The sequence below is a fragment of the Anas acuta genome, chromosome 7 (genome assembly GCF_963932015.1).
Source record: "Anas acuta chromosome 7, bAnaAcu1.1, whole genome shotgun sequence".
NCBI classification, from domain to species: Eukaryota; Metazoa; Chordata; class Aves; order Anseriformes; family Anatidae; genus Anas; species Anas acuta.
The window spans coordinates 17,688,763-17,701,303 of NC_088985.1; the positions used below are offsets into that span (position 1 = coordinate 17,688,763).

The 12,541-nt window shown below is 49.0% G+C and overlaps 1 protein-coding gene across 4 annotated transcripts in view; it reads left to right on the top strand.

Moving 5' to 3' along the window:
* PDLIM1 (PDZ and LIM domain 1) overlaps positions 1-12,541 on the top strand; it is a 40,239-nt gene that overhangs the window by 23,852 nt on the left and 3,846 nt on the right. For 2 of the 4 annotated variants that reach the window (XM_068689601.1, XM_068689599.1), the window contains exons 4-6: positions 5,504-5,565; positions 7,006-7,299; positions 10,955-11,109. In XM_068689601.1, the coding sequence (XP_068545702.1) occupies positions 5,504-5,565; positions 7,006-7,299; positions 10,955-11,109 (511 nt within the window). Of the gene's footprint in view, positions 1-5,117; positions 5,309-5,503; positions 5,566-7,005; positions 7,300-10,954; positions 11,110-12,541 lie in introns of all 4 variants that reach the window. The other 2 variants (XM_068689602.1, XM_068689600.1) reach the window with 2 other exon arrangements.

A 12,541-nucleotide genomic window follows, 5' to 3' on the forward strand; every position in this document is an offset into this window, starting at 1 on the left:
TGATTAGTGGCCAGTTTTCGTGGCACTGGCCAGAGATGAGGATAACTTGGAACTGCCACACTCTGGTAACCTGGCCTGGGCATTAAGCTCCAGAGCCATGGGCTGCTGTGCGTGGCTGTGTTGCCTGTTGGTAAAATGAACCATAAAACTTGTTATCCCTCAGGCTGTGCCAGATTCGGACTCTCTGGGAGAAGATTTGTCTTTTTCCTGTGTTTGTATGACACTGAGGTCAATGGGGCCGAGGTCTCTGTTTGCTCTGGGTGAGCTCATGTAGGAAGTGAGCCGAGAGAAACCAGTTTTGAGGGTGGTCAACACCAGGACTGTCTCCAAAAAAAGCTGAAAGCTCTCGGTTTGATACCACCTCTTTTTAACCACGAAAGATACGGGCTTTTAAACTCAAGAATGCTCTTTAAAAAAAAAAAAAGAGAGAAATAACATCCAGACATGTAGCCAGGGGAGTTCTGGAGGTGAATCATGGTACTTGTGGGATGGCAGGAACAGACAGCTGCTTCTGTCCTCCCGAGGCTTCTTGAGAGAGTGCCTGCCCTGTCCCTGTCCCCGTCCCCATCGCTGTCCTTGCCGAGTGATGTCATTGTTTCCGCCTTGTGTATTTTATCTCCTTGGATACAGAGAAGGCTGGGGCTATAGAAACTGGGTGTGTGGCTGGCCTGGCCTTTGATAAGGCCTTGCATGCGTGGGCAATGTATGAAGCAATAGGTATATAAAGTAACAAAGTATGGTGACCCGCTGTTTTCGGTTAAAAGGCGTTACCGCATGGATGTGGAATGCTTTGGGGACTCGGAGGGAGAGGATGTGGGAAGCCAGCCTTGTTGTTTTACCCCCCTACAATAACAAAGCCCCAGACCCTTCCTAATTTCTAATCAGATTTCAAAGCATTGCAGAAGATTTTTTCCATAGCTGAAAAAACCCCAAACAATAACAGAGGGAGAGGTGAAAATGAAGGCATTCCTCCTTGCAGCTGCAGCTGGTGGGATGCAGCATCAGCTGGAGCTTGCCGTGAAGATGTCCTCTGCAGAGGTGTTGCTGTGTTTGGCTGATGTGCTCCATGGGCACGATGCAGCTTTCGCTCCCTGCACGGCATTGTGAGGGCAAGGACGGGGCTGGGCAGTTTGGCTGCCGGTCGCTGCTCTCCTTCCCCACCCAGAACATGACTGGAGTGCTCTCCTTTGCTGAGGTTTGGTCAGGGGCCCATTTTCTTCGAGCTGAGTAAACAGTTGGACTGAGAAACGTTTAATCGTGTTTCCTCTTGGCGTGGCTCTCGAGGCGCACGCGCTGGCATCGTCTGCCCCGAGCCTCCGTTTCTGCAGCCCGGTGAGGTCGACGGCTTGGCCGGCTCGCTGCGCTGCTCTGGGGCCTGCAGGGCTGCTGTTGCTGAACTTGCTGGGTGCTTTTTTTTTTTTCCCAATTTGTACTGTAAAATCAGAGCGAGTCCCTTGAGCTCCACTGACACTATGACCTGGAGCTTCAGACAGTGCCTCAAGTGGCCTTCAGTCATGATTCAGCATCCGAGATGAGTGGCAGGGGAAGCAGCCAGCCGTGCCACCAGAGCAGGCACAGCCGAGGGGATTTCACAGGCTCGGGCGTCCCCGAGCGTGGCCTGGCGCGAGCAGGAGGAAGGGGCCATTGTTCTCCCAGATAATTCCCCATGACGCCGGCGCGGTAGGAAATGCTGAGCCGCTTCCTGCCCCGGCACAGGGATGTTGTCCCCGTCCCCGCAGCTGGCACCGAAGTGGCTGGTGGCTCCCTGCCCGGAATAGGCTGCCCCAAAATCCCATCCGGCAGGAGACCTGTGCATATGAACTAGAACCAGGGTCCTACGAACCTTGTTGGTTGTGTGGCTTCTTTTCTCTCTGAAAGCCCACGTCATTTTGAAAGGAAAGCAAGACGGGACTGCTCTAAATTCAGAAGCGTGCTGACAGAGATGTCTGTGCAGTTGCTGGTAGGTTTTACCCTGTTCTGCCACCCTCCACCTCCATGAAGACACAGTTCAGGAAAGTATTGGCCACACTCCTCTGTGCTATGGAGAAAGAAAGAGCGGGTCAAGCCCTGCATTTCCGTGTGTCTGGCTGCTGGCTTGCCTCCGCAAGCAGAGCATCGCTTGCTGTGCTCTTGCAGGCCGTGCTCCCGCTGGGGATGCTGCACATGATGCCTCTTTCCCCCTCTTGGGTTGGTTCTGGGAGATCTGCAGCTGCAGAGATGCTGCAGACCCCAAACATTTCAACTGCCTAAATCTGGCACTGCCCCAACGCAAGTACACACAGCATCCTGGTGGTTTTGTGCTAACATTTTTTTGCTTGCCTGCTGGTGGTCAGGTGCTTGGGAGTGCCACATTTCTGATTTTTTTTTTCCAGTGTTAAATCAGAGATCCTCACATAAACAAATGATCTCAGGAGCTGGGGCTTTCACAAAACTAATGCCCAACACAGGGCCTGGTTGGCAAGTCTGGCAAATCACTATGTAAATATATTTGACAGTGAGAAGAAGTTATCTTTTCATCTTGGTTTTGGTACATGAAAGCACTTGTTCTTTGCAAATTCCTTCCACAGCTCAAGCAGAAAAAGCAGCACAGCACAACAGGAAGCACTGGAGAATTTGGATTATCCAAACGCCCTTTATAATGTTATTGCTCTTGTGATATTGTCTGTAGGCTCTCAGGTTACAGACTTACATTCTTCCTGAGATGGGATTTTTCTAACCTAATCTTCAGACACCACCTTCAGCCCAGCTATCTCTATTTAAGCTACTTTAAACTGCCTTAAAGTCTCCTGTGGACCTTAGCCATGAGTGCTGCTACAGATGACACTTCTGGAAGCTTCATTTATGGACTTGGTTGCCATTACACAACAGGGGGCCACAAGTGGGCCAAAATCCCCAGTGTGGCTTCTGTGCCCAAGCACAACTTGCAGTTCATGGAGTCAAGGCACTTACATGATTGCAGTCTCTTTTCTCCATCTGGCTGCCTATTCTCTCAAAGCTTGTAGGAGCTTAACCATCCTTGAGGCCTATGTCACTCTGTCACAGTGATCTGGGCTTGGCTGACAGATTCAGAAGTCCTTGGTGGGGTGGAAACACGCCCACATGCATACAAAGCATGTAATTGAGATGCCTTACTTCCTTAGGAAACCAGATCTTTTTAAAAAAAAAATACCCTAAATGACTTCCCTTTCTGTAATTCTTGGTTAGTAGTTAAATGTTTCCATAATACAGATTGTGACATGATTTAAACTTTGAGCCTATGTGACCTAAAAGTATAACCCCTTTGTCCTAAAACTCCTGCCTCTGTCTTTCATTAAACCAGCTGCTCATACACACAGCATATCCCCTCTCCGGCTTGCGGCCTCTGAATAGAGTTCTAACATGTGCGCTTAATGCTGATAAAAGAGCACTGATACTTTTCCCCATGGTGTGATTTACATGCTGAAGTAATGATTATTTTTTGCTAATATCCACAGTTTCTGCCATGGGAAAGACTATTTTTATGAGCCCTGTTATGTGCTTTGAATGAGATTGTAACAAAGAGAGATTAGCTAATTACTCCAGGGTCTTTCTTCCTTCGGTGTGTGGGAAAGTTTTGTGGCTGACTTCCATTTGTGTTGGCCAAAAAGCCGTGGGAGAGCAGTCCTGCCACCCCACACCTGAACTTCTCGAGCTGCCCTACTGATTTCAAATGGTTTGTGACTCATGAGTGAGTTTGGACCTAAGCTCCTCTTCTGTAAGGGGTCCTGTGCTGCACCTGATGTGTGCCATGGAGCACGATGACTCCCAGCTGTAAGTTTGGGAAGGCAAGCCAGCTGCAGAAGGAAATCTGGGGGCATATAAGTGATTTAAAGGAAAATCTGTAGGGGAATTTAGTCATACTTGTTTCTAACGAGTGTTTATTCTGTAACTATAGCTCTATCAAATAAGTGCCGTGAGACGTTCAAAGGGCAGCGAAGGATCACATCATGGCTGTCGAAGGCAGTGTGTATACGGAGTGGGAGGGAAACCGGTTGTGGTAATTAGGGCTGGGAGCTGGGAGCCCAGCATGCTGAGAAGGGCCCTGTTTCATCCTGTGCCATTGGGCGTTAGCCCTGTAACGAAGCCATTCCCAGCCTCTGGCTGGAACATTTCAAAATGCACATTTTGGTGCCATCTGTTTGCCCTGGCTATTTCAGCTTCCTCTGTGAACTTTCTTCTGCCTCCTCTCTTGAGGCCCCATTAAGCTCACCTTGCTTTGGTCAAGGAGGAACAAGCCCCGGCTGTCCTTAGCTCTGCCCCAGGGCTGCAATTCCCAGACTCTGAACTAGAGCTGGGGTTACAAAATTTCCCCTTTTTGTTAGCGATTTGGAAGAGTCTTGTGTCACGTCTAATTTAACTTGGATTTGGCCACTAAAGTATCCACTAATGCCTCTGGAAGCCTCTGGTTTGCTGTAAACCCAGAACATCTGGGTGATTTCTGGTACTAAAGAAGTCTCTGGTCTTGTCAAGGCATTTAGCTGTCACTGCCTCTGGACAATGCTTTGTTTAACATGAATCATCTTCCCACCTTTACCGTGGCAATTTCTTGTCCAGAGAGAACAAAGTTGTTCATGAAAGACAGCTGTGAACTCCTGTCTCCAATGAAGGCACAGACATACTCCAGAGTATTTGTAGCCATGACAAATCCCTTCTTTTGGGCTGCCACTGAAGAGTGTTCCTCCTTCTGCCCCTCATCTCCACTTTCCCATAGAATTCCTGCTTCCAGAAATTGCAAAGAATACTTACAATCTGTAGTCTTGTGTGAGAAGGTGGGTCTGTGGTTTGCAGAGCTCCCAGGCGTGTGGCAGCTGGAGCTAATTGCTCTGGCCATATTTCTGAGCTCTTTCTTTCCCGGTGCATCACCTCCAAAACCTCCTAAGTGCCAGCCCAAGGAAGGGTATGTTGACTAACCAGGAGGGGGACGGGGACCCTGCTGATGTCTGGAGGACCCTCACCAGCTTTGGTGGTCTGGTCTGGGGTGGTGTGAGCCTCAGGTGACACCACGTGCCTTGCAGCAGCTGCTCGCACCATGCTGCCCGCCACGTCCCACCCGCACGCCTGAGCACCTCTGATTTGTGCCTTTGCTCCTTTGCATGCAGGAAATAAGGCACATAGGAAGCGCACACAACCGGAGCGCGGTCCCCTTCACTGCTGCCACGGCTTCTGCCCCCAAAGTGATCACTGCTCAGTACAACAGCCCGGCGGGCCTCTACTCCTCAGAAAACATCCAGACCTTCAACAATGCCGTGGAGTCAAAGACATCTCCCGGGGCCCCCGAGCCTAGCAAGCCGTAAGTATTGCCCTCACCTCTCCCTCCCTGCCCGGCCTGGGGGAGGCTCGCTGGCAGGGTCCCAGTTTAATCCAAAAAGCTCTCTTTCAGGACAGAGGCAGCAAGACGTGGCACCCAGGGGCAGGGCTCAGAGGAGCAGGGAGCGTTTCGTGCAGTGCGGGAATGAAATTAACGCTCTTGTCTTTCTTTGTTTAGCAGAGACCGACGCAGTTTCCGCGTGCGTTCAGCATGACATACCAGCCCTCTGGTCTGAACAGGTGCCTGACAGCTTGTTATAAGCGCTTTGTACACTCGGCGTCTTGTTTTGGCTGTGTGGGCAGTGCGGGGCAGGAAGGGTACGGCTAGCGCAGGAAGCACGTCCGTCCGTCCCGGCTCCCGGCTGGCCCAGCGTTCACAGACAGGCTCGGATCTTTCTATTTTTATTATCAAACTCAGTTTGTCACACCAGTTTTAAAAGTAGCTTAAGCTTTTATACCTGTATGAGTGATTTTATGTATGGGACTGAAAATGGTCCCAACCTTGAAAGGTTTGTGGTTGCACCTGAGCTTTGCCAAGACCAGGGCTTTTTCCCAGAGGTCCAAGGTTCCTTTTTTTTTTTTTTTTTCTTTCTTTAATAGAAGCTATAAACCAGAAGCCAGAAGCTTTCTGAAATCTTTCTGGCTGTGTTGCTGAACTGCCCCAAGTCTCTGTATAGCAGTACCCAGCTGCCTGGAAGACTTTGGCTACTTCTAAAACAAAAGCTGCAAGACCAAGCTTTTGGAGATATTTGACTAAATTTCTCACTTGTGACTAAGGAGACAAAAGTAACTTGAGACACTGCTTTTGCAGGGTACAAAGCGTTGTTTAATACAAGCATGGAAAGTTTTCTTGGCTGAAACCAGTTTCTTGCCCAGCTAGCAGCATGGGCTTTTCTGGGCAGAGCAATGGTGCTGCAGCTGGTGGACAGGGTAATGGGTATTCACTCCTCATTTCCTTCTGGTAGACCTCAGTGGCCTCATTCAAGAGCTGAGTCAAGGCAGAGCAGGGACAAGGGAAATCTGGCTTTGTGTTAACCTGCTGGGACCACTTGGCAGTCAAATTCCACCTCTGGACTAGCCTAGAGTCCCCTCCAGTTGAGAGTGCTCCCTGGAAGCCAAGACTATTTGACAATTAATTTGTCAGTGAGGCTAATAAATTGTAGGGTTTGGTCTCAGAGCAGATGGGGAGGGCAGGACAAAGCCATAGCACTGAGCATGGCCATTTTGGTATTGGACTTGATATTGCTGCTCAGTGGGATGCCCAGGCCAGCTTTGGGTAGGGCAGAAGTGAAAGTGTCATGCCTAGATAGTGGGACCATGGATTCGTGCTCACCCATGCTGCCGTCTTCATTGCTTCTGTAAGTGGAGTGGCTGCAAGTGGTGTGACTGCGTTTTGCTTTGTGTGTGGACACACCTGGAGTGTGAGACTGGTGTCCCAGCGTCAGCTAGAAGCTTTTAATGTAAAGTGATGTATTCAGTGGTGTATCCCTCCGGCACAAGCAACAGGTGGTGTTCTGTTTATGTCACTTGGTGTATTTGGTTTAGCTCTTCTTTAACTACTTCCTTCTTTCCCTTTCTTCCTCCTCTGCCACTTTCGCTCGATTCCACCACATAAAAAACAAACACCTCAAACAAACACAACTCGCACTGCCCATCCCACGTGGGCACCCGTGCCTGCAGCCGCCCATCGCCGACGAGCGCGCAGCAGGCTCCCTTCGCCACCGTCTATAACCCCCTGCAGTCGCCCGGCATGGAGCAGCAGCGCAGGCACAGCCCCTCCAGCCAGGTCCGCGTGGGGCCGGAGCAGTTGAAGCACGCGGCCCAGGTCTGCCCCAAAAGCCCCGTGGAGGTGGAGGTGCCAGGACTGAAGGTGCTGCACGTGCAGTTCAATTCTCCCCTGCAGCTCTATTCGCAGAGCAACATCCTGGATTCCCTGCAGGGGCAGATCTCCTCCGTCAGCCCCGATTTCCCCAGGTAACCTGCCTGCTGCCTCTGCGGCCAGCGCAGCGCATCTGCTCATCCGCATCTTGGTGTCCACGAGTGCCTCGTCCCTGTCTGTGGCTCACAGCATTGGTGGTCACAAGAAACCAGCGGTTACATTTCGCCTTCCCAAGGGCAGTGCATGACACCACGGGAGCTTTCTCTGCATCGTGTCTGTGTCCAGCGCCGTGACGAGCACCAAAACATCATGTCAGCCTGCCCACGTGTCTGTTACTCCATGCAGCAGGGAGCTCAGTGGTTTTCCTGGAGGAGTTGCTTGCAGCAGACAGATTTGGGGGTGCAGGGCATCTTATCCTGAAAGCTAGTCGTTCTCCTGGCCCAAAAGGGCTGTTGCTGGGTGCTGCTGCACATCTGCACAGTGAGCTGTGGCTTTCCTTTCTTTGTCTGTGCCACAGGTGTGCACTGGCCTGTGAGGAGTGTTTCATTTCTGTGTGATGCAGGTGCCCACAGGTCTCCCTCTTTGGCTGATAATGCTCCAGAGTTTAGCACAGCCGAGGTGGGACCAGGTGTGTGAAGGACCCAGGCTCTTGGGACTCTTTTTGCCCATTAGAGGATGCTTGATGTGCTCTGAAGGCTGCAGGACATGGGGAGAGCCTCAGCACCACAAGGCCTCGGTGCTCTTTGGTGGTTGCTCTTTGTGGCGGTTTGGGACTGTGCCTCTAAATGACAGCCCATGGGGTTTTACAGGGAGGACTTTGGTATTGAGACATGAAGCACAAGGCACACTCTGCCATCTTGTGGGATGGCTCCAGCCAGAGCTGGACTGTTCAGAGGAGGTGAACCTTCAGCAGTTCCCCCGTACATTACCGAGTGTCTTGCTGCCGTGTGGCCAGGGAGCTGCTTGTCTTCATCCCGTGTGTTTGACTCATAGCTCCTTGGCTGCTCCCAGTCCCCTGTGGCCCCTGGGCATCCACGGCCAGGCTTTGCCATTTGACAGCAGCCAAGTGATAATGGGAAGCTGTGGATTTGCTCCCATGTTGTTTCTCAGCCTAGTTATTTGCAGCAAGTCACTGCTCAGGCCTGTGGTCAGTGCTGAGCTCTCCAGGAGCTGGCACACTGCTGGCTGTCTTTTGCTGTGCCAGAGAGCTGATGCCTGCTAACAAAGGAACCCCAGGCATCAGCAGTTGTTTTGTGGCACAGGCAAGTACGAAACCTTCCTGAAGGCTGACTTTAAGACCCCTGTAAACTTTACAAAATGTCCTAACATAAAATAGTAAAATCGCATTAGTAATGAATATGCTGTGCTTCCCTGAAGATGCTGTACAACGCTGTCTTTGTGGCTTTTATTACCATTTTCCTGCCAATTTTCAAAGCTCAGTAATCCAGCATTATTCCTTCAGTGTTGCAAGTTGCCTGGGGCAGAAGCAGTGAAATCCAGCAACAGTTGCTGGAGTTTGAAGTCCAGTAAAGGTGGCTGAAGCTGTCCCCTGCAAAATTGCTGTGTCAGGGTACTCCTGTGCTTGAGCAACGACGCCAGCTTGTGGTGTTTGCCGCAGGTGGAGTGCCTGGGTGACAGCAGGTACCATGCGTCTGCTGACATAGGGATACTTGTTATCCTGCATGCTCTACATTCATTTGTCCCTGCCCATTCTAAAGATGTACTTGTATGTGCTTTGTTTAGATTTTCTTCAAGTAGTGCAGCCTTCTTCCCTGACAAGTGGAGGTGTTTCACTCTCTAGGGTTTGAGGTTTTTTTAATGTAGCTTTTCTGAAGTCTTGTACATGCAAGTGTATCTGTCTGGGAGAGCTGATCTGTATGTTTTGCACACTATCACAATGCATGGTTGAAATGTGATGGCTCTGTTTGACTCTTGTGCTCGTTAAGATGATTTAGCCTTTGCTTTTCAAATGCATGTTTGTGAAACGTTCTCAGTATGCACATTGTAAGGACAGGCTTCTTGTCCAATGTTTTTGTAGGTAGACAGAGTAGAGGCAGTATATCAGTTTATGTAAGAGGAATGTAATATGGAGCATGTATTCATTTGGGATAACTTGGGCCATTTTCCATGTAATTGAAATATTATTTTATATCGGGTGAGACGCTTCAGTAAACGAGATTCAGGCTTCAAGAGTTCAACTACTTGCAAGTCTAATGTGCTTCCTGCTCCAGTGAGAATTACTGAAGATGGAAACATTTTATGAACTAATTGTTTATGGAAATAGCATTGTATAGCATGTGCAATGATTATACCTCTGATGCTTCGAGAGTTCATTCTGCAGAGTACCTCCCAGATGACTCAATTGCACATTGGCATGGAAAGTCTGCAGTCGCCTCCTCATGAAAAAGATTTCCTCCTTCAATTCAGTCTGAACTTCAGGATGTTTATGTACATGTCAGGCAATCACAGGGTGCAGGAATAGTGAAACCCAATAGAGCATTTACTTTTATATGACTGTGTTATGTAATTGAGCCATCAGAGGAGACTTGTCAGTTTTTACCTCATTTTTCCAGAGACGTTTTATTCCATCCACAGAACACTTGGATGGGAGGAACCTCCCATGCCACGTAGTACAAGACCTACCCCAGCATTTCATCCATTTAAGCCACTGATTTAAACTAGTAGACAGTAGATATTTGTCCAGACTTCTGTTAAATTCTTCAGTGCAGAGCTTGCTCACCTGTCCACAGCAATCCATGGCATTTCGGAGTCTTGTCTGCTGGAAAGCTTTTCCCAAGGGATACTCTGAATATCCTCCTGCAGATCAATCCCATGGTTTGTCCTGTACCTACTGGACATGGAGAACATCCAAACTATTGCCTCTGGCATCTTTATATATATTTTTTCCCTTGAGGACCCTGCTGGTGGCACAGTGACCACAGGTTCAGCTCCAGTGTGGAGCAACCCTGTGCAGTAGCACTGCAAGCTCTAGGCTTAGGATGCAAGTCGCTCGTGACATGAGTGGCAGCAGCAGTGCCTCAGAAAGCAGTTGAAATGTGGGCTTAGTCTTAGCAGGCAGAAATCTCTCCTTGCTCTTGACGTGCTCATTAACTCCAGTTAATAGGCTGTGATTATGGGTTTCCACCTAGAAAACGGAAATAATAATGCCCACTTGAAAACCACAGAGAACTCTTTCCAATCAGAGGATCTTTTTAGCTGCATCCTACAGCTGTTACTGTGTGAAGGTGGCCTTCAGGACCAATTCAGAGTATACTTGCAAATATTTTTTTGACAGAATAAAGCATACTGAATTTGAAAATCACAGCAGCTTAAGGTAGCAGTCTCAGGTGGTTTGTGCATGTGGGGACCATGCAGTAATGACACAGCTACCATGTGGGATTCCCATCCCGGCACATTCGTTCTTTATTTTCCTGGTTCCTGGACAGGAAGGTTTAGTTTCTGGAGCACACAGCAGTTGTGAAGCTGGGGGAACACATAGAGGCTGGCTGGGGGCAGTGGGCAAGGACCCACTGACAGTGGGGCGTGCGGGTGGCCCAGTGCCTCAATCCCACCGGGGCTGCAGCTGTCTTGTGCAAGCACGTCCAGCACCTCCATGTCTCATGGCATCCTGTTCTGCCTTCATTTTGCACGTTCATTTCTCAGTCATATGATGCATCGTGATGGTTTTGCTGGAGGAGTTGGCTTTAGTTTTCAGCCATTTAACAAGCCTGTACTCTGTTTCATCCTCAGTTTAGATCAGCACAACCAGCCCCCGGGCAGTATCGTCATAGACAGAGAATCTGAGGTTTACAAGATGCTCCAAGAGAACCAAGAGTCGCATGAGCCACCCAGGCAATCGGCTTCCTTCCTGGTGCTGCAAGAGATTTTGGAGTCAGAAGAGAAAGGTAAGCCCTTGCTGCACACCTAACCTGGGTGTGCTCTTCCCTTTTGACATTTCTTCAGCTGTATACAGTGTCTCAGAGTAACACCTGAAACTTTGTTCTCCTTTCTCAGCTGTTGCTTCTTCAAGATAACATGTGTAGATGGTTTCAAAAAAAAACAACCTACAGACCCTTTCACTAACTTTACTCTTTTAAATTTCTTTTCCTTGGTTCTTTTCAGCGTCTGTGGGCCTATTATTGTTGCTCATTCATTGACTGAGGGCTAAAGAAATAAACCCCTGCAATGTTTATTTGTCAAGAAGGAATTCTAAAAGTTACAAAAACCCTTCTACACTTTCTAAAGTTTTGCCCCTCTAGGGTAATATTCACTGATTAAGGAACATCTTAGAGTCAAGACTTCTAAAGGTACCACGAGATAGCACTATTTAGTGAGTCCTAGAGCTTCTGGTCTCCATCCCTCTACACAAGAAAGAGATCGACTTCTGCAGCTGAATGTAAAAATTTGGAAACTGAGTTACAGCAATCAGTTCACAGCTTTGAACCTCTGAAACTTCACGCTACTTGGCACTCTTGATCTGACATCTGGACTAGTATAGTTCAAGGCTATAGACTTATAGATAAAAACTCTGATTAACTTAGGTGGGAGCCAAATCATACTCCCTTCTCCCCTTAAATAGAATAAAATAAACAAATAATTAGGAAAAGAATTCAAAGAATGACTTTTTTCCCCCTTTAGACCAGTTGAGACTTTGTCTGTTGTGTTATTAGCTTGGCAGAGGAACATTCAATTTCATCCAACAAAAGCCTGGTGCCGAGATACTCACCAGAAGGGGAAACAGCTCAGCCAAGTGCTCTTAGGTCTGAGTGATCTGTAAGGGAACAGCAAAATGAAGGAAGTAAGGAAATTATAGGAAGAAAGAAACCAGGATTTCGGAGTCTTTAATCTGATATTAAAATACCTACCTGAAAGCATCTGTTAAATTGTGAGTGTTTGCAGCTCGCCCCTCAGAGTTCAGCTCCTGCAAGGAAGGGACTGGAGGAGCCAGCACTTCTCATGCCTCCGAGGTCCTCCCCCGTGCCTAGTAGTGCTGAAGAAGATAAGAAGCAAAAGCCTCTCTATTTTATCAGGCTTTGAAGATTTGCAGCATTACTGGGATTCTCTGGCACGAGGTTTGCCTGCCTGATCACAGGCCGGGATAGGCTTGGGCACTGCTCCACAGTGAGCTGTAATCACCCGTGCAGAGCGGGGTTACACAGCCCCAGAGGAGACAGTGCCCCAGCCGCGCCACTCGCCCCGACTCAAACACCGCTGCTGCTGACTGATAACATCCATGGTGATAAACAGCACCCTTGTGGGATGCTTCCCGGAGCCTGTCTTCAGGCAATGTCTTGCGTGCAGCAGCAGGGAGCTGTCATCTCCCCAGCTGGGGCTGGT